General features: G+C 36.9%; 1 protein-coding gene across 1 annotated transcript in view; it reads right to left on the reverse strand.

Moving 5' to 3' along the window:
• The window catches only part of OTOGL (otogelin like), a 410,237-nt gene extending 384,312 nt beyond the window's left edge, over nucleotides 1-25,925 (reverse strand). The window contains exons 1-4 of the mRNA XM_053719241.1: nucleotides 25,790-25,925; nucleotides 25,316-25,414; nucleotides 16,860-17,014; nucleotides 75-196 (exon numbers count right to left, since the gene is read on the reverse strand). Coding sequence (XP_053575216.1) covers nucleotides 75-196; nucleotides 16,860-17,014; nucleotides 25,316-25,414; nucleotides 25,790-25,925 — 512 coding nt within the window. The remainder of the gene's footprint in view (nucleotides 1-74; nucleotides 197-16,859; nucleotides 17,015-25,315; nucleotides 25,415-25,789) is intronic.
• Between the last annotated feature and the right edge of the window lie 734 nt (nucleotides 25,926-26,659).

Consider the following 26,659-nt stretch of genomic DNA (forward strand, 5'->3'; position numbering starts at 1 on the left):
AGCACTTGTTGAAAAATATAAATTACAATGTATCATTGAAAGTAAGTTACATAAGCACCTAGTACAAGTCTTACCGTTCCCCTCCTTTTCTCACTTCATATCCAGAAACTGTGATCTCTTCTTGACTTGAAAAAAACATACTGATTGAACGTGGACACGTATACACAGAACCGTCGCACTGAGGGCTGTTGTGAACCTGACAATAAAGTACAGAAAACAGTGAGGCTTATTCTCTTGGTATCTTCAATCTTTTTGTTCTAAAGGTTTTCCTGCTGTTAAAATATGTGTTTGTATCTGCTATCTTGAACGTAAGATATTCACTGTGATATGAAAAAAATTAAATGTATATTTTTGTGTATTCTCCATGTTGATTCTGGTTTCTGGACATGTCACCAAATGTTGTGTAATATGTCACTAACCATATCTGGTTAATTCTACTTATTTTAAACTTTATGTAGAAGCATAAATTCCATCTGAAAGATACTATTGTCAATTATGCTCCCATTTGTGAAATACATTTAAAGTCTCTTACAGCTACACCTAAAACCTGTTCTATTTCAATAAAATACATGGCAAAATAAGCTAGTTAATGCAACACTTAATCCTAAAAAATGTTAATGGAAGAAACAAAATTATATATATTGTGAAACTTATACTTATTGTGAATTGAGCACAAAACACAAGGACACACAGTATGCATAGAGTACATACCTTAAAGGGACAGTGTACTCAGAGAAGCAGCAGACAAGAGTTAATTGTGTTTAAAGCTAGTGCAGTAACACAGTTTAAAAAGGTCTGGGCTCTCTCTCCCACTGTTACTATGAGATTGATTACTTCTGATGTTGCTTGTTTGCATAGCTTTTCTGTAGCCATTACTGCAGTACTGCCATTTCTGGTATATTTGGCTATTTCATAGGCACTGTTTGCAAATCATTTAGGAACACATTAAAAAGGGGAATATTTTACAGTACAATCCTTTAAAGTCCCTTGATGAAAATCCTTATTTGTGATATCTCTTTAAATGGTGACGGAAGAGGATGGCCATGTATAAACAATGGTGGGCCTTATTACAACCCTGATCCATAGGGGCATATTTATCAAGCTCCGATTGGAGCTTGATGCACCCTGTTTCTGGCGAGTCTTCAGACTCGCCAGAAACAGCAGTTATGAAGCAGCGGTCACAAAGACCGCTGCTCCATAACCTGTCCGTCTGGTCTGAGCAGGCGGACACACATCGCCGGAAATCAACACGATCGAGTACGATCAGGTTGATTGACACCCCCCTGCTGGTGGCCCATTGGCTGCGAGTCAGCAGGGGGCGGCGTTGCACCAGCAGCTCTTGTGAGCTGCTGGTGCAATGCTGAATACGGCGAGCGTATTCCTCGCCGTATTCAGCGAGGTTTGGCGGACCTGATCCGCAGTGTCGGATCAGGTCCGCCAGACCTTGATAACTTGGGGCCATTGAATCGACAAATCTAATTTACAGTAAAGTGTTCATTCAATAGTCAGTACATACATTTCACGTAGTGTAAGAAAAAAACAAAACTTGCTGCTATAAATTAACACAGATTTACTTTCTACAAACCAATACAAAAACTAAAACATTATAAGAATAATGGATTCCACAAATCCATTAATGTTTAAAGCAATTAAAGGGACATAATTTCTCTTTTATTATTTAGACATATTTTTAACATTCCAATTTACTTTGGTTATCAATTGTATTCTCTTGGTATCCTTTACTGCAGGAGCAGCAATGCACTACTGGTAGTTAGCATGTATGTGCATCCACCAATCAGCAGCTAGCTCCCAGTTTCTCAGCCTACCTAGGTATCCATTTTCACCTAAGGATACTAAGAGAAATTAGATAATAGAAGTTAATTGGAGAGTTTAAAATTATATGCTGTACCTAAATTGTTAAAAACAATTGGGTTTCATGTCGCTTTAAACATGCATTTTGTCTTGTTACCGACCACCAAATTATATTACTCTGAACTCATTAAATGGAAAAACAAGCTAGAATTGATATAGAATCAGACTGAGCTAGTTTGTAGCTTCAGAGTTGACTGATATTATTTTCTACCTTCCAAGAGATCAAAGAATTGGCATCATAATCTGCTGCCAAGGAAAGACAGAAAGGGTCTGTTAGTGCTGTTTCAAAGAGTCTTAGTTGTAATGTGCCCTTGTATTTAATAATGAATGATTTGATTTATGTTGTAATAAGGTTACCAAAGTCAAACACATTCTCTTATCACATTCTCACATTTTCTTGAGAATGTAGAATTGTGTGCCGCAATGATTTTATTAATGACAGAATGTTACAACTATGAATACCCCTCACTATACAGTATTTTCTAACTCATTAATAAAACACACACAGACGTGTGCTTGCATACATACAGTAATTTATCAAAAGATGTTCGTCTGAACAGCTCCTTTCACACATAGGAGCATGTACACACACATGCATGCGCACGCAAACACCCATGAGTGTTTCTACACATAAACAAACAAAACAAATTAAATGAGTAGTAGATTTTTTTTATTTATTTTTTATTTATTTTTTTCTTTTATTGAGGTTATTAGAAATCACAACAATTTATAATTGTCAGTTTGTAACAACATTAGTGTCAGACATTTCCAAGTGATACCGCAAAAACATGAACATAAGATTTTGAATACAGCCACTTTCTATAAATACCTTAGAGAAACAGCCTACCAATAGGCAATGTAAATAAAATAAATAGCTTGATATCTTGGCATGCTACTAAGTTATCTATGCAGGCATTAGTTATATTGGCATAGTTATAATGTTTTAACAAGATAATACACAATAAAAAATATTATCTGGAAACAGAGAAGACAACGGGGCATATTTATCAAAGTGTCAACTATGTTGCATTCGTCGGCATCAATAAGCTCGCCAAACATTGTGGCTGCGGATCTCAATACGCTCTCCTTATTTATAAAAAAAAGCCGTCAAAAACATGCGCACCAAGTTCAGGGCGATGAGCATCGGACTGTTGTTAACTAGCAATCATCGATCTCACGTCTATTCAGCTTTTTCCCAATTTTATTTATACCATTTCACTAAACGCCGCCACTATACTAAAATATTTAACCCCTATCTCACCACTCTTTGACATCGCCGCAACCTAAATAAAGTTATTAACCCCTATCCCGCCGCTCCCCGACACCGCCGACACTAAATAAACTTATAAACCCCTAAACCTCTGGCCTCCCACATCACCACCACTAACTAAACCTATTAACCCCTAAACTGTCAGCCCCCCACATCGCAAAAAACTAAATTCAGCTATTAACCCCTAAACCTAACAACCCCTTAAATTTAAATTAAAATTACAACATCTATCTTCAAATAAATTAAAATTTACCTGTAGAATTAAAATAAACTAATTTTAAACTATAAATTAACCTACCCTAACTATTATACTACAATTAAATTAAACTACCAGTTAAATAAACTAAATTACATATTTAAAAAACCTAACCCTACTAAAATTATTTAAATATACAATTAAACATTATTACAACGTCCTAAATTACAAAAAAAAGTTACAAAAAAAACAAACACTAAATTATGAAAAATAACAAACCAAATTATCAAAAACTATTTTTTCTTATAGCCCTATCAAGATAAAAAGTCCCCCCCCAAAATAAAAGAAACCCTAGCTTACAATAAACTACCAATAGCCCTTTCAGCCAATAGGAATGCAAGGGACGTCATCTTGGATTGCGTCACTTGCATAGAAGAATCAGTGTATGGCGGCGACCATATGAAGAGGATGCTCCGCGCCGGATGTCTTCAGGATGGACTTGCTCCGCGCCGGCTGGATGAAGATAGAAGAAGTCGCCTGGATGAATACTTTTTGCTGCCTGGATGATGACTTCCCCGGCTGGATGAAGATAGAAGAGGCCCCCTGGATGAAGACATCTTGCTGCATGGATGAAGACATCTTTCCGCCTGGATGAGGACTTTGCCGGCTGGATGGATCCTTCAAGCGTGACTTCAAGAACTGTAAGTGGATCGTGGGGGGTTAGTGTTAGTTTTTTTAAGGGTTTTTTGGGTGGGTTTTATTTTGTAGATTAGGGTCTGGGCAGTAAAAGAGCTAAATGCCCATACAAATGCCCCTTTCAGGGCAATGGGTAGCTTAGGTTATTTTAGATAGTTTTTTTATTGGGGGGGTTGGTTGGGTGGTGGGTTTTACTGTTGGGGGGTGTTTGTATTTTTTTGCCAAGTAAAAGAGCTGTTATCTTTGGGGCAATGCACCACAAAAGGCCTTTTTAGTTTATTGTAGGCTAGGGGTTTTTTATTTTGGGGGGCTTTTTTTATTTTGATAGAGCTATTAGATTAGGTGTAAAAAAAATATTTTTTAACATTTGGTTTGTTATTTTTCGCAATTTTGTGTTTGTTTGTTTTTGTAACTTAGTTTTTTTTTTGTAATTTAGGACTTTGTAAGAATGTTTAATTGTATATTTAAATAATTTTAGTAGTGTTAGGTTTTTTTTAATATGTAATTTAGTTTATTTAATTGGTAGTTTAATTTAATTGTAGTATAATAGTTAGGGTAGGTTAATTAATAGTTTAAAATTAGTTTATTTTAATTCTACAGGTAAGTTTTATTTTTTTTGAAGATAGGGATATTTTCATTTTAATTTAAAGTAAAGGGGTTGTTAGGTTTAGGGGTTATTCGCTTAATTTAGTTTTTTGTGAGTTGGGGTCTGACGGTTTAGGGGTTAATAGGTTTAGTTAGTGGTGGTGAAGTGGGAGGCCAGAGGTTTAAGAGTTAATAAGTTTATTTAGTGGCGGCGGTGTTGGGGAGCAGCGGAATAGGGGTTAATAACATTATGTAGGTGGCGGCGATGTTGGGGGCAGCAGATTAGGGGTGTTTAGACTCAGGGTTTATGTTAGGGTGTTAGGTGTAAACGTAACTTTTTTTCTACCATAGAAATCAATGGGGTATGCTTTATTCTCTTGCAGTATCGAACATAAGCTTTCGGTGCTTTCAGACATTGATTTCTATGGCATCCGTGGCCTCAAGGGTGGCAGATTGAAAACCAGGTACGCTGTGTCGGAAAAGATGCGAGCGTACCCGTTAAATGTTTGATAAATGGGGAAAGGTGTCAAATAGAGCCGAATGTGTATTCGGAACATCTGTAATGACGTAAGCATCGATCTGCGTCGGATTGAGATCGCGGGATCGTATCTTACGTCAACGTCGCAAACAATTATGATGCGGAATTCCAGCGTATTTTCGGTTGACACTTTGATAAATAGGCCCCAACGTGTCTGTAGCAAAAGTATACTAACATAAATGAAACCTCATTAAACATTATAAGGTCCTCCAAATGATCAGTGGGTCACTCTTGGACCCCAATATTCTTATATAAGCTGTAGCCTACATAGAAATAGTGGGGGGGGGGGAGAATATGCAGTTGGCAACTGTAGACTGGGTACTCTTGCTAACGCATTGTTGTTATCAACTTAGCTTTAAGAGAGGGATGGACTTAGATTATCAATAGGAATAGGAGTGTGGACTATATTGTAAAAGCTATGTGCTGAGATATTACAGGAAGTTTGCTTTCCTACACTAATTTAATCTAACATGTAAAGATCATATATGTAAAACGGGCACTAGGGACCCTACTGAGTGCAGTAAGGGTAGGCAACTCTATAAGTAGAGCACATACATTTAGAGGAGTATCTGCTTTTTATTATATAAATAAATATGGAGGGGAACCTTAATATGTACATATAATTATTATAGAAAAAAAGAGGTTACCATAGCCTAAGAACTATAATATTAAGTGCACATACAGCAGAGATTAAGGGTCCAGCAATAAGCTTATCTCTACCTCATAGAAAAGTTAGATAATAAAAGGTTAAGATTGCCACACCACAACATCTCGGCCGCAGACAATGTGGTGAGGACCAGGAGGTTATCGTACACATATAACTGAGAAAGTATAAGGAACAATAAAACTCAATCCTACTTAATATTCCTTATATATATGGAGAGATATTCAAAACAATATTGAGAGATATATAAGCATATGTTAATGAAACTGTAAAAAGACAATGTCTTTATAATCTCTTGGTATTAGTGGCAACATATCTAAAGTTATTACAGGTTAATCTATTTCCTTTTATTTCCCCTGCAAAATAATATGAGATACTAGAGAAAGTAAAATACATTAAATAGGTGACATCCCAGTCTATTGTAGTATCCAATGCTGAATAAGTCTAATATCACAGAGTCTCTTATGTATGGTTAACTAGATAACATTGCTAAAGAGCTAAATTAGCCAGAGGCTAGTAGTTTTCAGAACATCTACCCCGCTCTAATTTTCCAGGCTATCTGTGGGCAATGATGAGAGCCTCCAAGTGCATAAACAATACCCGCAAACTTGTCCAGGACAGTGAACCATTTATCAAGGCAGCTTTTGGGGATTAAGTCCAGGCAACGAGAGTGGAGTGCCATTGTTTGCCCAGCACCATATCCCAAAACTCTAGGCCTGTTGAATGTTTCCCGGAGTTAGCACGCCATGGGACATGGACGTCTGGGTTCATCAGTACAGATCGTCACAACCTACATAGCTGTCACAGTATAAGGTACTGCTACATCGAAAGCTGGGACAAAAGCTAAGGGTGTGAATGATCACCATTGATGGGTGACATCTGAAGTAGAGGTTTCACCCAAAGTTGTGGGCTCCATGAGTAGATCTCTGCTTCCCCTGTTGTCATCAGGTAAATCTGTTCCATCGGCTTTTTGGTGGCAACTCTGAAATAGGTAAGTAGCGGGTTTATCTGAGTTGCGTTCAGACATTGGGCTCCCTAACAATTGGAGGAAATCTGGAACAAAATGTAGAGAAAAAAAAGGCGCCTGTGTGTATCAATAGCGAACAAACGGAGGATTCAGATGAAAACCCCTGATACAGGGTATTCACATTTCCTTGGAGCACTCAGACAGTGCTATTGGGCGCAGACTGGATATTTTAAGCAGCAACCCAGCAAACTGATCTCCCAGATACAGGAACCCAGGATCCAGAGGAATGATGGAATCTCCAAAGCTTAGTACTCCCAGTGGAAGTGATTGATATTTAATAGGCAGTGAAAGGTTAAGTGAAATAAAAGTAAAAAAGGTTTTATTAAAATATCAAAGAATTTAAAAAGTAACTTTTCTTTACTTCAAAGGGAATGTTTTAAAGAAGTGTATGTATGTATGTATTCGATAACTATTGGTACATAGATTTATTAAGCATAGTTACACCAATTTTATATAGCGCCCCCTATTAGAAATTTGTCTTTATTGGCCTCTCCTGGTTAGCAAATAGAGGAAATGCCTTTTCATACTGCTAAAATTGTCTTCTAGCAGCCATTGCACACGAGCCTCCCATCCATCCAAGATGATCGTAGGTCTTAAGGCAACCAGATTGTTAAGTTCGAAGTTCGTCCTTCAAACACATATTGAGTATATGTAAGATACATGGCTCTGTTTAGCTCTTGATAGAGAATGTTTTAGCAGGCCCCTTTGTGTTTCTTTACCCAGCAAGCCGGGGTGGGATAGTTGAAATCTGTGTGTTAGGCCGCTACCTAATATCCATCTGCCTGGTCCAGGCCCCTTGAGATGAACTGTAGTAAGAGATATATGTATGTGTTCAGGACCCTCTCATATATCCATATATATCACTTCCCAGCTTTGATGATAGGGTATTCTGAAGATATTTGGTAGATTATCTTATCATCTTTCAGAGTTATTGAAGTTTCAGCCTGTCATGGCTGCCTCCCTGACTCTCCCCCCCCCCCCCCCCAATTTACTAATTCAGTTCTTTCCATATAATTCATTTTCTTCTGCTCACTATTTATATGGGGCACACTGTTTAATTTCTGGATTTCCTTTATAAAAGGCATAATATTTTCATATTTGTTTAAAGAATGTTAATAAATACCATAATACTATGAGTGCTGTGGGCCTGCCAAAATGTGAATCTCTAGTTTCTCCTTCACAGCACAGAGGCTGGATACTCTCTGATATACAGTGTAGAGAGAATATGGAAAATAAGAGAGGAGACCATGACTGGCTACAGTTCTCTAAAGTTATGAGAATTTGCAAAGAACTGTAGGTCACTTCTGCAAATCACTTCTCATCTTTTTCTGATTTTCCACACTCTCTGAACCCCTGTCCATACCCCTTCCATACAATCAGACATATCCTCCCAGAAGCTAGTCACTATACAAATTTAGCATGAAACAGTCGTGAGGCACCAAGAAAATAGTGTAGCAGGTGAAAATATAATATATTGACCCTCTTCTGTTATCAATAACAAACCAAAATAATATTTGGTACAATAAATTTGCAACAATAATATGAAGCTGTTTTTTAAATTTAGACATGAAAATAAGCATTTTATCAACTTTATTATAACTGTGTTTCAGTTTTGTGAATCACATCCCAATTGTTTCTCTGCATGTCTTTCAATCCCATAAAATAATTTGCCCCACAAAAAACATAATTCATGCTTACCTGATAAATTAATTTCTTTCATGGTGGCGAGAGTCCATAATCCATTTCTCCTGGGAATTACTTTTTCCTACCACTAGGAGGAGGCAAAGATTCCCAAACTCCAGGAACTCTATAAAAACCCTCCCACCTCGCTGGCAAAAAAAATCAAGAACAAAAAATAGGAGCAGGGAAAAAGATGTGCATAAGAAAAAATCAACACCAGAAAAACACAATTTTCACCACCATGAAAGAAATTAATTTATCAGGAGGTAAGTATAAATTATGTTTTCCTTCATATAGGTGGTGAGAGTCCATGATCCATTTAATCTGGGAGCTAATACCCAAGCAGTGGAGTCCACAAGTGATGAAACATAGAGGGTGAGATTTAAGACACATTTTTTTCACTACAAAAATAAATCCACAACCCTAATAAAACTCACAAAAGGGCAAAAACTATGCAAGGAAAAAATAACCAACAGGCAAATAATTATCCTGAGACAACTACCTAAAGGACTTTCCTACCAAAGGCTGCCTTAGAAGAAGCAAAAACAACAAAAAGGGTAGGATATAATAAAAAAAATGAAGCCTCATTCCTAAACAGGCCCATAAATGGCAATTTATCTAGTTGAATGAGCAGTGATCCATTAAGGCGGAGGCTAACCTGCGTCAAAAAAAAAAAAGCCTTATGGAACAGAAGTCTCAATCCAGAAGATAAAGAAATGGCAAAAGCCTACTGCTGTTTTCTGTAACCAGAAAAGAACACAAATAAACTGGAAGTAGCAGCAATATAATACCTTGACACCTAACAACAAATTCCTTTTGAATACAGACAAAAGAAACAATGCTAGGAAAGAAATAAAATCTAGTCCTAAGAAACTGCCTTAGCCTACAAAAATAAGATAAGGAAGAACACATAAAAGAGCAGATAAAAAAAAAAACCTAATAAATAGGTTTAAAAAAGAGAAGCCTGCAAAACCCTCAAAATCAAAATAACTCTAGCCAAAAGCTAGAAAAAAGCTATGAATATCTGAAAGATTAGCAATCTTCCAAACAAAGAACTGGTAGATAAACCCTTATCCAATCAATTCTGCAAAAAGCCTAAGAATTCTGAAAAGAATACCAGGAAAAAAACATGATCAAGAAATAAAGGTCCTCTAAACCTTATAATTAAACCTCCTGAATACAAGCTCACAAACCTGTAACAAAGACTCAATAACAGAATCAGAGAACCCTCTCTGCTTAAGAACTATTCATTCAAACTCTTTGCTAACAAATTTAGAGATTTGAGACTATGAGGTATATTTATCAATGTGCGGGCAGACATGGTACGAAGTAGTGTATCATGTCCGCTGCACATCGATAAATACCGACAGCATACGCTGTTGGCACTTATCATTGCACCAGCAGTTCTTGTGAACTGCTGCTGCAATGCTGCCCCCTGCAGATTCGCAGCTAATCTGCCGCTAGCAGGGGGTAACAATCAACCTGATCGTATTTGATTGGGTTGATTTCTGTCTGCCGCCTCAGAGCAGGCGGACAAGTTATGGAGCAGCGGTCTTTACAAAGGGCCTCAAGCTCCATACGGAGCTTGATAAATATGCCCCAAAAAATCTAAAATGCAAAGGAAGAGACCCAAAAAAAGAGCAACTGGACATCTGAACTAGATTCGCATACCAAATAAAAATCACAGATGTTCTCTCTAGAGTAATTAGGCCACTACCCTGGAAGCAGAACCAGATATGGAAAAAAAGCAAGTTATTCGAAATTACCAAGGAACTACCTAAGCAATCACAAACACTGCTTGAGGATCCAAGGACCTCACACAGTACCTGTAAAGTTAGAGAATGAAACAAAAGACCATCAGATCTATCTCTGGGACACCCTAAGAGGCTTATTTAAGAAAGGTCTTGTGGACCTGATCCGACAGTGCGGATCAGGCCCGCAAGACCTCGCTGAATGCGAAGAGCAATACGCTCTCCGTATTCAGCATTGCACCAGCAGCTCACAAGAGCTGCTGGTGCAACGCCACCCCCTGCAGATTCGCGGTCAACCGGCCACCAGCAGGGGGGTGTCAATCAACTTGATCGTATTTGATCGGGTTGAATTGCGGCGATTCCTGTCCGCTTGCTCAGAGCAGGCGGACAGGGTTATGGAGCAGCGGTCTTTAGACCGCTGCTCCATAACTTGTGTTTCTGGTGAGTCTAAAGACTCGCCAGAAACACGGGCCGTCAAGCTCCGTCTGGAGCTTGATAGATAGGCCCCTAAAGATCCACTATCTGATGCCACTCTACTGGATGCTAAGACTAACAACTGAGAAAAAAACGATTCTCAGTTGATCACTCCAGGAATATGAACAGCAGAAAGTAATTAACAATTAACTTCTGCCCAGGAAAGAGTTCACAATACTTCCCTAAGAGTTCCTGTTTGTAGATTATCATATGCTACTGCTGAAACAAATTCTAACTGAAATCGGAGATAGGGTTCCCGTTCAAAAATATTAAAAAGGAAGCCTCGCCCCCAAGGAAATAAAAAAAACCTTGCACTCTCTGAGACCCCCAGACAGCCCCCCATCCTGAAAGACTTGCATCCGTTAATAATACAACTCGAGTAGGATGACAAAATAAGCCCCCTGTGAAAAAATTGATGATAAAGCCAACAAGACAGTGACTAACTTGACCTGAAATCTAGATGAAATAGAGTAAGACCCCTGCATCACTGCCGAAGCATACAAAGCTGAAGAGGCTTCATTAGAAAGCACACAAATGGAATAGCAACCTAACACCTCCATGCAAAGAGCAACTAAGGGAAAGGAAAGAAATAGAAGCAATAGACAGACAGACAGACACTGGCTTTATACTCCTAAAAACTGTCAAGGAAATATTCTGATAAACAACAATCTTAGTTAGAGGAACCAGTGAATTATTTGGGGAAAAATATTTTTCCAACCATAATGCTGAAGAAAGCAACAGTTTTGATGGTGAGAAATTCTGCTAAATAAAAGATGAAATTTAAACCAAAATATCATCCAGAAAGGGAAAAAAACTGCAATACCCTGTATAGCAGACAAAAAAAGTTCTGATAGCAGACAAAAAAGGTAACCTAGGCAAATATTCTAGAAGCTTAACTCAGACCAAATGGAAGAGCAACAAAGGAAAAACTAAAGAATCCTGAATATACTGAAACCAAACTTCATGGAATAAGCTTAACCTACCCCCATCCAGAGTCTCTGGAAGAAGAGCCGCACCTTTGTGAAAACTGAGATTAGAGTGAAGATTAGGTGGACTACTCAGACATTTCCCAGTTAGAACTTGGCTTCCAAATAGAACCAGCTTCTGAGAGAAGAAATCGTATTTCTGCCTTGTTCTGAGGAAAGGAACAAAAATGATTAGGAGATTAAAAATTATCCCTGGATTTCTAGTCCTGAGCTCCTTTACATTAGAGATAATAGAATCAAAACCAGAGCCAAATAACATTTTTCCCTGAAAAGAAAGAGATAAAAATCTGGATTTAGAAACCATATCAGTAGTCTAAGGGGTCAATTTAATATTGTGCGGATGGACATGATAAGATGTAGCGTATCATGTCCGCCGCACATCGATATTCGATCGGGCTGATTGCTGTCCGCCACCTCAGAGGTGGTGGACGAGTTAAGGAGCAGCGGTCTTAGGAACTGAAGCGGAGTGGGTCAGAAGCAGCATCCGCTGCTTCATAAATCGACCCCTAAGACTATACTGCCAAAGACATGCTTTAACATAACACTTAATAAAAACATAAGCACATTTGCCACTAAGGTTTAAAAATCTAAACTTGCAGAATCGTCAGAAAATTGTTCAAAAGATGATTAAAACAAAAGAAAGAAGCAGTAGCCATATGAGTAAAAGATAATACCAATTTAAAAGGATAACCTGATTAAAAAAACACTCATTTGGAAGGATTAAACCCCCAAAAGGAAATAGAGAAATGTAAAGTCAGAGAAGAAACATCCCCCATTCACTTAGGAATAGTTTCCAACGTTTAACATTATAAGCTAAAAAAAAGACATTTCTTAAACCTTGAAGAAGGATTAAAAAGAAATACCTAACTAAGACCAATCTCTGGAATAAACTCAGTGACCATATCAGGGGATATATATCCATATGATAGGGAAAAAAATAGGATTAAAACTAAAAAAAAACAGCTTATCCCTATTTACTTTAGGACCTTAACCTTAAAAGTAAATAAAGTTTCTTAAAAATTGAAAAAATATGCTTAGTTTAAACAAATAGGTATATAAAATGATATGCATGATCAGAGGAAAACCTCTGAACAACAGAACCAAAGCTCTTCCACTGAGGACATAGCAGCTTCATGAAGAGAAACAATAATCCCAGCAGGTTTAGAGTTAATAGAAGAAAAATTCTTACTTGAAGGTGGCAAAGCTGCCAACATTTCAGAGATGGTAGACTTGATGAAATCTTTCACACTGGGAGCACAGTCTGTAGAAACTCCCCTGTAAGGAACAAACAGAAGGCGCAGTAATACCCATAACAGCTTATCCCTATTTACTTTAGGACCTTAACCTTAAAAGTAAATAAAGTTTCTTAAAAATAGAAAAAATATGCTTAGTTTAAACAAATAGTTATATAAAATGATATGCATGATCAGAGGAAAACCTCTGAACAACAGAACCAAAGCTCTTCCACTGAGGACATAGCAGCTTCATGAAGAGAAACAATAATCCCATCAGGTTTAGAGTTAATAGAAGAAAAATTCTTACTTGAAGGTGGCAAAGCTGCAAACATTTCAGAGATAGTAGACTTGATGAAATCTTTCACACTGGGAGCACAGTCTGTAGAAACTCCCCTGTAAGGAGCAAACAGAAGGAACAGTAATACCCATAGAAGCAGCATTAGGTTGGTCTGAAAGCATTAACACATTTAAACATGTCACATTAATGAGCTGGAAGAGATACATCAGCCTTTTAACAATAAACACACTTAACATTGATAGGAAAGTGTTCAAAGGACTTAGCTTCTAAGGTAGATTTAGGGACAAAATCAGAATGCTTCATTATAGAATGTAACTACAATAAGTAGAAAAAAACATAAATAATTATATCCCCACAAAAAAAAAGCTCTAGAAGAAAGGAAAAAATGTAACCCCTCCTAAAGAAGCTTATAAAACTTACTAGGCCAAGAAGCACTAAGCTGAAATAAAAATAATGTAGGAGACAAGTAGAGTCCACAACCGAAGCCTGGTTAGCGCTCAACTGAGTAGGAAGGCACAAGCAAAACTAAACTGATAAAAAGAAGATTAAAGCATCAAAGCCTGATGTGCGAATACTAAAGAGCATACATGCGCTATGCCGAAGCACGCAGACCTAAATGTCGAAGTGCAGTAAAAAAACAAATGCAAAAACACAGACGTGTGCAAACCGGAGGACTTATGTGCGTAATCCCGACGTACGCAGACACAAGGGCTGGTTCTTTGTGCCAAAAATCCAACACCCGCAAAAAATTAAAAGGGGAATAACGGTAAATATAAAGTTTCTGTCCCAATGCTATATATATTAAAAATATATATCTATATTTGCCCAAACAAGGCTACATAGTGTAAATAAAAAAATGATACTTACTAACAGACACTCATCTACTAGTAGAAATCAGTAGAAAGCCAAACCAGTACTGAATTATATAAGCAGAGGATATGGAATAGGAGTATATTGTAGATCCATAAGAGGAGGCAAAAGACAAGACCCTGCTGCCCCTATAGAAGGTTTGTGGCAAAATTTCCCATGAGGTGAAAAAGAGAGACATTAACCATACCCCATATACATCCCTCTGACAAACACTGAACTTTGAGGGGAAAACAACCACAACATAGACTGAAAGCCCCTTTCACAGAATAAACCTTAGGCACATCTTCATTCTTCACCTTCCTCCAGTGGAGGCAAAGACAAGACTGAGTTGCGAGTGAGGTGGGAGGGGTTTCCTGGAGTTTTGGAATCCTTGCCTCCTCCTAGTGCTAGGGAAGAGTAATTCCCAGGAGTAATGAATCATGGACTTTCACCACCTGTATAAAAGAAATATTGATTTGATTTAGATTTTTCTTGTGTTCACTCACTTTGCATTAGATTAATTGCTAAAAATAAACTAATAAAGGGACAGTCTACACTAAAATTGTTATTGTTTAAAAAGATAGATAATGCCTTTACTACCCATTCCAAAGCTTTGCACAACCAACATTGATATATTAATATACTTTATAACATTTAAACCTCTAAATTTCTGCCTGTTTCTAAGTCACTATAGACAGCCTCTTATCATATGCTTTTTTATTTACTTTCACAACAGGAGACTGCTTGTTCATGTGGGCCATATAGATAACATTGTGTTCACACCCGAGGAGTTATTTAAGATTTAGCACAACGCAGTACTAAATGCAAGTCAATAGATAATAAATAAAAAGCAATATGATCAGGAGGCTGTCAGAAGATGCTTATATACAAGGTAATCACAGAGGTAAAAAGTATATTAATATATACAATATACACAAACACACACAATAAGATTTACCTGATAACTACAATGGAAGCATCTTACATTAACCCTTCAAATGTTGACCTTTTTGCTCTACCCTTCACTGTCTAACATTTCCTCATTTAAAAGAAATATGACTTTATTAGCAAATATTGCACAATTAACCATACATCTTTTGCTTCTACGTTGGCTTGTAAAAACACCAAGAAAAAGCCCCCAAAAAAATCCTTTCTCTTACTATTTTTTAAAATGTTTAACCAAAACAAGTGTAAGCAAGCCAGATTGTCTTAATATTTCATTTTCATAAATCTGGTGGTTTAACTAATTGAAATAGATGCACTTCTCATGTATTGGAATGACAAAAAATATATATAGCAAACTCTAATAGACAAAAATGGGGGCAATAGCAGACCATGTCTTTTAATGAGGTCAGCTAAATGATGGATAGAAACACTGCACTAAAACAGTTTTAAAAGTATGGCACAAAAAGGTTATATAAGATGCCACTGGCTATGTCATATGTGATGACACCAGTAATGAGATTGCATAAAGGATGGATATAAAAGCTAATCTAAAACTACATTTTACCTAAAACCAGTTAATCTTTAAACAGCAGATTTAAAAGTGTGATACAAAAATATTATGTAATGATGTCATATTTCATTTGACTGATGATCATATTTGATTGCGTCAGCAATGTTATTGATAAACACCATATATGATAGCTTCAACAAAGCACAGAGAGCACATTTCAGTATTTTAAATTTGAATATCCATAATTTAAGGAAAGGGGCTTTTATAGTGATGGCATTTGTATTCTCATACACAAAGGACTATAAAAACATATTTTCAATACATGAAGTTTCATGCTACAAAAAAACATCTGTATACATGATTGATAAAACAGGAAAATTATAAATTGAAAGGTCTTCAAAATTAATTGTACTTGCAGATTTAGTTGATTATAAGAAACATTTTGAATAAAAAACAATACAACACCCTGATTGGATAAGTCTGCACAACCTTTCATAATAGAGGACCAAGCTGTGTTCACAGTTAACCAATCACAATCTAAATCATGCCTGTAGATAAATAGCCTACATCTGCCATTAATAAAAATAATTCTGATTAACCCAGAATAAAACCACCTGTTGCTGTAGGATCCGCTTAAATGTTTGGGGTTGCATCCTACTGGGAGAGCCATGGTCCGCAAAGAGTTGACAAAGAACCTGTGTGAACCACCATGCTTCAACATTTACATTGTTGTTATTTCTGTCTTTACATTTCAAAACCTGCAATTTCATAAGGGTGTGTAGACTTTTTATATCCACTGATTTTTCCATGAGATCACACAGCGGACATGATACGCTACTTTGATAAATATGCCCCTTAGCATGTCACATTCTGCAGATCACACCTTGAGGGTTACATATATTTAAATAAAGAAATTAAACTATGGCACAGGCTTAAACTAACTAGCACTAATTGCTTAGTCTCAAAGTTCTTAGCTACTTTGAAACATTACAACTTCACAAAAAGTAGAGATTTGTCTGATTTCCTTTAAAAGTAGATGTAGGTAGCAATGATTGATTCAAGAATATTTAAAATATGTCTAATCTCACTAGGGGATTAATAAAATAAATGTTCTAGATGACAGATGTCATTAATTTATTTTTTAGGGTATGCACTAAACGGTAAAGTTAGTAAAACAAAATAAATATGTATTTTTCTAGTCAACTACACAAATAAGAACATTGTTCACTATACAATCAAAAGAATAACATTATTCACAATATTATTTTTCTTTTAAACTTACCCATACTGTATAAAGTGGCACAGAATCGCTGCAATCCCTGGCAAAAACATAAGAACAATTTCCAGGGAAGTAGAAATAGATACCATCAAATGTTTCAAAGTTATATTGACCCCAGGTTTTGCAGATGCCATCTCTTTCTTTGCCAGTGTTAGGTACTATAAAGGAAAGATACATACAGGTGAAATAACCTATATTCATCACATATTAAAAGGGACAATGACAGGTTTGTTTTAATGTATACAATAGTATATACAGACAGATGTGTTATAATCAGTTTCTTATCTAATATTACTTATTATATTATGTACATTCATTTTTAGGGAGTCTTTTTTTTCCATTTTACTTATAGTTGTTATGGAAAAATATCAGCCAAAATGATCTAGCTCCCACAAGATTTATAATTGCAGTCCAGTCAGAATCTATTTATATGTAGCAGGTTGCTCATTAATCTCCGGTTAACTAGGTATATTGATGCAGTGCTATATAGTCTATATCAGTTCACTTTGGTAGTCAAAAGGGTACTAGCTTGATAGCTTGATAAATAGAGACCCTTAAGTTATTTTTTTTGTGTTTGTTTTTGGAAAAGGTAAATTATACCTTACCTTAGTGTGTTACATATAAGATGAAGCACTAAACTAAACACTTAAATTACATGTTTTCTTACCAACACTACACCCTGTAAATATCTAAAATAAAAACACTCCATGGTTTTACACGAGTTATAAAACCTCAACATAAGTACCAAGACCATTTCAAATTTCAGCTGTGTGGGTAACTTTGCTTGTCTAACTATGTTTCTAGCTATTATCTAGTCCTGCCTTTGTGTTTGTGTGTTTGTTTATCCCTTCCTTTTTGTTTGTATGTTTACCCCTTAATGCAAAACTTTCAAAGACAGAGAAACAGCAGAACTCATCAAAATCTTCATAAATCAAAAGCTTGTGATGTTTGAAGAAATTTGTTTGTGCAGGACAGATTTACGCCACTTTATTGCCACATTGTGCTAGACTATATTATAATTATTTTAAAGTCTATCCCTTCCAGTCGGCTAGATTTAGAGTTTTGTCGGTAACGACCCGCGTAGCTAACGCTGGCTTTTTTCTGGCCGCACCTTTAAAATAACTCTGGTATTGAGAGTCCACAGAATGGCTGCGTTAGGCTCCAAAAAAGGAGCGTAGAGCATATTTAACGCCACTGCAACTCTCGATACCAGAGTTGCTTACGGACGCGGCCAGCCTCAAAAACGTGCTCGTGCACGATTCCCCCATAGAAAACAATGGGGCTGTTTGAGCTGAAAAAAAACCTAACACCTGCAAAAAAGCCGCGTTGAGCTCCTAACGCAGCCCCATTGTTTGGGGAAACACTTCCTACGTCTGCACCTAACACTCTAACATGTACCCCGAGTCTAAACACCCCTAACCTTACGCTTATTAACCCCTATTCTGCCGCCCCCGCTATTGCTGACCCAATGCATATTATTATTAACCCCTAATCTGCCGCTCCGTAAACTGCTGCTACTTACATTATCCCTATGTACCCCTAATCTGCTGCCCCTAACACAGCCGACCCCTATATTATATTTATTAACCCCTAATCTGCCGCACACAACGTCGCCTCCACCTGCCTACACTTATTAACCCCTAATCTGCCGACCGGACCGCACCGCTATTATAATAAAGTTATTAACCCCTAATCCGCCTCACTAACCCTATAATAAATAGTATTAACCCCTAATCTGCCCTCCCTAACATCGCCAACACCTAACTTCAAACATTAACCCCTAATCTGCCGACTGGAGCTCACCGCTATTCTAATAAATGTATTAACCCCTAAAGCTAAGTCTAACCCTAACACTAACACCCCCCCTAAATTAAATATAATTTTAATCTAACAAAATTAATTAACTCTTATTAAATACATTATTCCTATTTAAAGCTAAATACTTACCTGTAAAATAAATCCTAATATAGCTACAATATAAATTATAATTATATTATAGCTATTTTAGGATTAATATTTATTTTACAGGTAACTTTGTATTTATTTTAACCAGGTACAATAGCTATTAAATAGTTAAGAACTATTTAAAAGCTAAAATAGTTAAAATAATTACAAAATTACCTGTAAAATAAATCCTAACCTAAGTTACAATTAAACCTAACACTACACAATCAATAAATTAATTAAATACAATACCTACAAATAACTACAATTAAATAAACTAACTAAAGTACAAAAAATAAAAAAGAACTAAGTTACAAAAAATAAAAAAATATTTACAAACATAAGAAAAATATTACAACAATTTTAAACTAATTACACCTACTCTAAGCCCCCTAATAAAATAACAAAGCCCCCCAAAATAAAAAATGCCCTACCCTATTCTAAATTACTAAAGTTCAAAGCTCTTTTACCTTACCAGCCCTGAACAGGGCCCTTTGCGGGGCATGCCCCAAAGAATTCAGCTCTTTTGCTTGTAAAAAAAAACATACAATACCCCCCCCCAACATTACAACCCACCACCCACATACCCCTAATCTAACCCAAACCCCCCTTAAATAAACCTAACACTAAGCCCCTGAAGATCTTCCTACCTTGTCTTTACCATGCCAGGTATGACCGTCCGTTCCAGGCTCCGATATCTTCATCTAAGCCCAAGCGGGGGCTAGACATCCATCATCCGATGGCTGAAGAAGTCCAGAAGAGGCTCCAAAGTCTTCATCCTATCCGGGAAGAAGAGTAGATCCGGACCGGCAACCATCTTCTTCCAAGCGGCATCTTCTATCTTCATCCGATGAGGACCGGCTCCATCTTGAAGACCTCCACCGCGGACCCATCTTCTTCCGACGACGACTTCCCGACGAATGACGAATGGAATCAGCCAATCAGAATCAAGTTCAATCCAATTGGCTGATTCAATCAGCCAATCAGATTGAGTTTGCATTCTATTGGCTGTTCCGATCAGCCAATAGAATGCAAGCTCAATCTGATTGGCTGATCGGATCAGCCAATCGGATTGAACTTGATTCTGATTGACTGATTCCATCAGCCAATCAGAATTTTCCTACCTTAATTCTGATTGGCTGATAGAATCCTATCAGCCAATCGGAATTCGAGGGATGCCATCTTGGATGACGTCCCTTAAAGGAACCATCATTCGTCGGGAAGTCGTCGGAGGAGGAAGATGGGTCCGTGGTGGAGGTCTTCAAGATGGAGCCGGTCCTCATCGGATGAAGATAGAAGATGCCGCTTGGAAGAAGATGGTTGCCGGTCCGGATCTACTCTTCTTCCCGGATAGGATGAAGACTTTGGAGCCTCTTCTGGACTTCTTCAGCCGTCGGATGATGGATGTCTAGCCCCCGCTTGGGCTTAGATGAAGATATCGGAGCCTAGAACGGACGGTCATACCTGGCATGGTGAAGACAAGGTAGGAAGATCTTCAGGGGCTTAGTGTTAGGTTTATTTAAGGGGGGTTTGGGTTAGATTAGGGGTATGTGGGTGGTGGGTTGTAATGTTGGGGGGGGGTATTGTATGTTTTTTTTTTACAGGCAAAAGAGCTGAATTCTTTTGGGCATGCCCCCACAAAGGGCCCTGTTCAGGGCTGGTAAGGTAAAAGAGCTTTGAACTTTAGTAATTTAGAATAGGGAAGGGCATTTTTTATTTTGGGGGGCTTTGTTATTTTATTAGGGGGCTTAGAGTAGGTGTAATTAGTTTAAAATTGTTGTAATATTTTTCTTATGTTTGTAAATATTTTTTTATTTTTTGTAACTTAGTTCTTTTTTATTTTTTGTACTTTAGTTAGTTTATTTAATTGTAGTTATTTGTAGGTATTGTATTTAATTAATTTATTGATAGTGTAGTGTTAGGTTTAATTGTAACTTAGGTTAGGATTTATTTTACAGGTAATTTTGTAATTATTTTAACTATTTTAGCTATTAAATAGTTCTTAACTATTTAATAGCTATTGTACCTGGTTAAAATAATTACAAAGTTACCTGTAAAATAAATATTAATCCTAAAATAGCTATAATATAATTATAATTTATATTGTAGCTATATTAGGATTTATTTTACAGGTAAGTATTTAGCTTTAAATAGGAATAATTTATTTAATAAGAGTTAATTTATTTAGTTAGATTAAAATTATATTTAATTTAGGGGGGTGTTAGTGTTAGGGTTAGACTTAGCTTTAGGGGTTAATCCATTTATTAGAATAGCGGCGAGATTCGGTCGGCAGATTAGGGGTTAATAATTGAAGTTAGGTGTCGGCGATGTTAGGGAGGGCAGATTAGGGGTTAATACTATTTATTATTGGGTTATTGAGGCGGGAGTGAGGCGGATTAGGGGTTAATAACTTTATTATAGTAGCGGTGAGATCCGCTCGGCAGATTAGGGGTTAATAAGTGTAGGTAGCTGGCGGCGACGTTGAGGGGGGCAGGTTAGGGGTTAATAAATATAATATAGGGGTCGGCGGTGTTAGGGGCAGCAGATTAGGGGTACATAGCTATAATGTAGCTGGCGGCGGCGTGTGGACGGCAGATTAGGGGTTAATAAGTGTAGGTAGCTGGCGGCGACGTTGAGGGGGCAGATTAGGGGTTAATAAATATAATATAGGGGTCGGCGGTGTTAGGGGCAGCAGATTAGGGGTACATAAGAATAACGTAGGTGGCGGTCGGCAGATTAGGGGTTAAAAAAATTTAATCGAGTGGCGGCGATGTGGGGGGACCTCGGTTTAGGGGTACATAGGTAGTTTATGGGTGTTAGTGTACTTTAGAGCACAGTAGTTAAGAGCTTTATAAACCGGCGTTAGCCCAGAAAGCTCTTAACTACTGACTTTTTTCTGCGGCTGGAGTTTTGTCGTTAGAATTCTAACGCTCACTTCAGCCACGACTCTAAATACCGGAGTTAGAAAGATCCCATTGAAAAGATAGGATACGCAATTGACGTAAGGGGATCTGCGGTATGGAAAAGTCGCGGCTGCAAAGTGAGCGTTAGACCCTTTTTTGACTGACTCCAAATACCGGCGGTAGCCTAAAACCAGCGTTAGGAGCCTCTAACGCTGGTTTTCACGGCTACCGCCAAACTCCAAATCTAGGCCAGTGTATCTGTCCATTCTTGCCTACCTGTGTATGTCTTTGCATGTCTATCTCTTCTGCATCTGAAGAAAAAACTTTTTTTTGGGGTAAGTGAATACATTTACACAACCAACACATATAGACACTAAACAATAATCCATATACGTTCTCAACCAGACAGGACTTATTGATCTAACAAGAACACTACAATATCTTACAGCCAAATAAATACAGAAAGAGAAGCAATCTGCCAGAAATAAATAATAGCTTCTTTTAGCCAAGTTGTGTTTTTCACAGAGAAGAATTCTACTGAAGTATATCAGTCCAGTCCCAAAATACCATGCAATTCTCCTCTGAAAAAAGAAAATGACAACCCCAGATGATCGTTTCAACCTCCTCCTTGTCAGTGAGGTACAGCCATATCCCTCTAGGCACATTGGGCAAGGAGCCCACATCTGGTTTCCCCCATCACCCTTAGGGAGACTTTCCCCAGGGTCATAATACATATAAATACAGAAAAAGAAGCTACAACCTGGGAGGAGCTTCTTTTAGCCCAATTGTGTTTTCCCCTAGAAGAACTTTCTGAAGTATATCAGTCTGTTCCTGTCTAACAAGGTCAGTCCAGTATCGAAATAGCTTACAACCACTCTTCCTCAATCATAAACTACAAAATTAATCAAGTTTAATGAAGCTTATATATAATGTCATTATGATGTCATCTGTGATTAAACTGATTTAAGCAAAGCTCCTAACTGTCATGCATTGTGTGTAACGCTTCCAATTTGGGATATTTCTTCCACTGTCACTCCTTTCCTAATTATGCCCATATTCCTACAGGAGTGTATAATTCAATTTATTGCTTCACCTGGGCAAGCATCTACTGGAGTCTTCTTGGTCACAGGTAAAATATTTTCATTTAATTTCTGAAATTTCTGAGTGGTATTATTTAGGTATGATATCAAGTAGAGAGAAAAGCAATGCCAAGTAATACAGGAGACAAAATATTACAAACGTTCCATTAGACTTAAATGTCCAAGTTAATGCTTGATAAGTGCATGGAGATATGTAGGTGTCTAACAGTCAATATCCCTTATTGCAAAAAACACTAAAGAGTCAGAGGGACAGTAATTTCACACATTCCCCAAATTGCTCCGTGAGTCAGACTCCGTTAAATGTAAAGGGTGGGTGTGAAAAACTCAATGTCGCTAGGCCACTAGAGTCTCCCTTTCACATGCCCGGTCTACGGTGTCCCACAATCCCACTGGGTAGTGTTGCCGTTAAGTCACTCTGACAATATTAGGGCTTTGATATTTTCTTACCCCAGTTAGTGGGGCAGTTGTAATCAAAACTTACCAAACATCCACTATTAACACAATAATATAGACACTAAAATGGATACTGACAATGCAACAGGTGTTTTCTACACACTGCAAACGGCCCAACAACGGGCAGATAGTACTAAAGACTGTTTTGATGTTTTCATGACTGACAAGTCCAAATATTCTTTGAATAAATTGTTTGAGGATTTAGAATATTTCCTAATTAAAGAAGACAAATTGAAATGGGATATAAAGGTCTTGGAGGAATACCACCAAATGGACATTATGCCAAGAGGCCTTAGACTTAATAAATTCCCAACTTTTTATACGGATGACAAAGATTTAATTGGAGCCTGGAATGAGACATTGATTAGTCTCATCAGCTTTAAAGAACAATTAGACATAGACTATAAAAAGGGACAAGTATTTGGACACTATGAACAAATTAGCTCAATACAGGTGGAATTAAGTCTAAGGAGAGAGCACCCTACATTTAAAGTATTTGATAAAATCTTATTAGACACACTGGCTGAGGCCAAAAAGATTATTCTGGAGAACAAACACAATAAGTTCCTTAGGGATCAGGAGAAAGTAACTTTCACAGATAGTGAGGGGGAATCCCTGGAGGACCCGGTTTCAGGAGGGGAGAAAACAACCAGATATGAGACTACAATAGTTGAATACAGACCTAATCAGTACCAACCTCAACCCCCACCGATTATACACACAAGGGAACCTCAGGTAGTTAGACCTAACGTTCAAGCACAGTCTAACTCGTACAATCATACATACGGGAGAGATAATTAGTGGAGAGCCCAGTCTAGATATGAAGTGGAGGCATAGATAGGCACTGGGGAAAACTTGAGATATACAGGTGGTGTGGCCGGCACAGACATGGAGCAGGGCCCAGGGAAAACCAGAGGGGGGAGGGAAACAGAGGGAGAGAAGGAACAGGGAGATACCAGTCACGACAGAACAAAAAGTACAACTGAAAACTGTCATTAACCTCTCAGACACACCCCTTACTAAAATTGAATTAAAGGTTTTGATCCTGGGCCTTGGGTTTATACCGGTGGCTAAGTTTAATCCCCTTAAAACCTTAACTGACGTTAACAAACTTATACATAAACTAACACTAAGGAAACACTTTAAGGACAATCAGGTGAACCCTCTAAGTTGTGAAGGCACACATAGTATTGAGGAACATGAACACTTAACTTTAAGTGAGACATGTGATCTCTTGTCACTTGAAGAGTTGCACAGGGAAGGTAGGGATTTAGGAATAGAGGAAATGAGTGCAAGAAAGTATCCCACTTTTAAAAATCCCTCCTCCTTTTACCCAATTCACAGTAGGGGTCACACACTGGAAATGTTCCAACAAAGAGTGGAGTTTAATGTCTTTACACCCACTGTGTCTTAAATTAGAAATATAATTCAGGGGTTTTAATTAATCTCAAAACTGCTCTTTCATATCCATGTTATATATATATTTAAGTGCATGTCCTTTTTTTTGGGCCCTGCCTCAGACAGTGAAATGTGGTTATCTTTCTATAGTTTTACTTTCATTTATTAAACAAAGCAAAATCATCCAAGAATAATATCTGCTTATATTACAGTATGTATTCAATACAATATTTTAATTTAAAAAATATACAGGAAACTATATAAAAGGTTAAAGGGATACTGAACCAAAAAAAAATATTTTATGATTCGGTTAGAGCATGCAATTTTAAACAACTTTCAATTGTACTCCTATTAGCAATTTTTCTTCATTCTCTTGCTATCTTTATGTGAAAAAGCAGGAATAAAAGCTTTGGAGCTGGCCCATTTTAGGTTCAGCACCCTGGATACCGCTTGCTGAACCAAAGATGGGCCAGCTCCAAAGCTTTCATTCCTGCATTTTCAAATAAAGAGACCAAGAGAACAAAGAAAAATTGCTTATAGGAGTAAATTAGAAAGCTGCTACAAATTGCATGCTCTATCTGAATCATGAAAGAAAAAAATATGGGTTTAGTATCCCTTTAAATATATACTGGACCTCAAGACATTTAAATGACACACTTACCAAACTGGCATCTCCTGCCCTGTGCTTGAAAGGTTTCACAATCACATATACCATTCTCGTTACAAACTGCTCCATTAAGACATCCTTGAGGACATAAATCTATAGTAAAAAAACAAAAAAGGAAAGTAGAAGTATATAGTTGTTAATATTATGATTATTTTCAGAAAATCTGGATAAGATCTACTTAAATTTAAGCAATGTTTGTGCTCATACTCTATGGAATGTTTTGTTTTATTCAAAGTTCATTCCTGGATGAAGAATATGAAATCCGTATATATATATATATATATATATATATATATATATATATATATATATATATATATATATATATATATATATATATATATATACAGTATATATATATCTATTTGCATTAAGTGCCCAATACATAACATCTTGCACACAAACATAAACCACTAGCTACTTGGAGAAACAATAATTACAACAGCAACCATTTGGAAAAACACGTACAACACAGTTTATGTAAATGCTTGTAATTGCAAAATATCCAGAAGTCTCTATAATATGTTATAAAAGTTGTGCTGGATAAAACAAAAGGTGTCTTGTCAATAGAAATAAGGTGCAAGCCGCAGGCATGAAGGGTCATTAGGTTGTCTTGTTTTTATCTTTCTTGTATTTATTTTAACTGTTTTCAAGCTTTCTTTTTAGAATTAATATTTTTAATCAATTGTGTAGCACCACCAAAATCTGTTTTCTTTTGTGCATGGAATATTTTATATATGGAGTTTTTATTAGTTTGTTCTGTAACGTTTTGAAGGCTTTTTGTGTGTTGCCGGTATTCTTCACCACAGAACTCACTCACCACACCTAGAGGTAAGAGGTACAATATAAATACACTATTCTCTTGATTGCAATGTAGAGTGATTTGCAACTTGTGGATATTATGAGGAGGATATAAATCTTTTTGAAATCAGTCATTTTTAGTTTTGCAGACTGTATTTCTTATTCAGATTGGCTCTTTTTTAAACACAAGTTGGTTGAGTTTAAAGTTATCCTTTAAAATCGACTCACAAGTCCTAAGGCAGCTGAAATCCAGCTGATTAAAGTGCGTAATATCAAGTTACATGATTTCCGTCTACCAACGTTCTTCATCTAGTACTGAGGTACATCTATATTACAAGCTTCATGTGTAATAATATTTAGCAAGTACTGGTGTTAATTTTTATATATACAGTTTGAACAGATAGAAAATACAAACAATGTTCCATTTATTAACACATTCTGACAATTGCTGGTATCAAAATAAAATAACTTTTTAAATAAAACACATTAATATGAGTAAAGTAAATTTTCATAAAATTAAACAATATTATTAAATAA

The sequence above is a fragment of the Bombina bombina genome, chromosome 6 (genome assembly GCF_027579735.1).
Source record: "Bombina bombina isolate aBomBom1 chromosome 6, aBomBom1.pri, whole genome shotgun sequence".
In the NCBI taxonomy this organism is placed as follows: domain Eukaryota; kingdom Metazoa; phylum Chordata; class Amphibia; order Anura; family Bombinatoridae; genus Bombina; species Bombina bombina.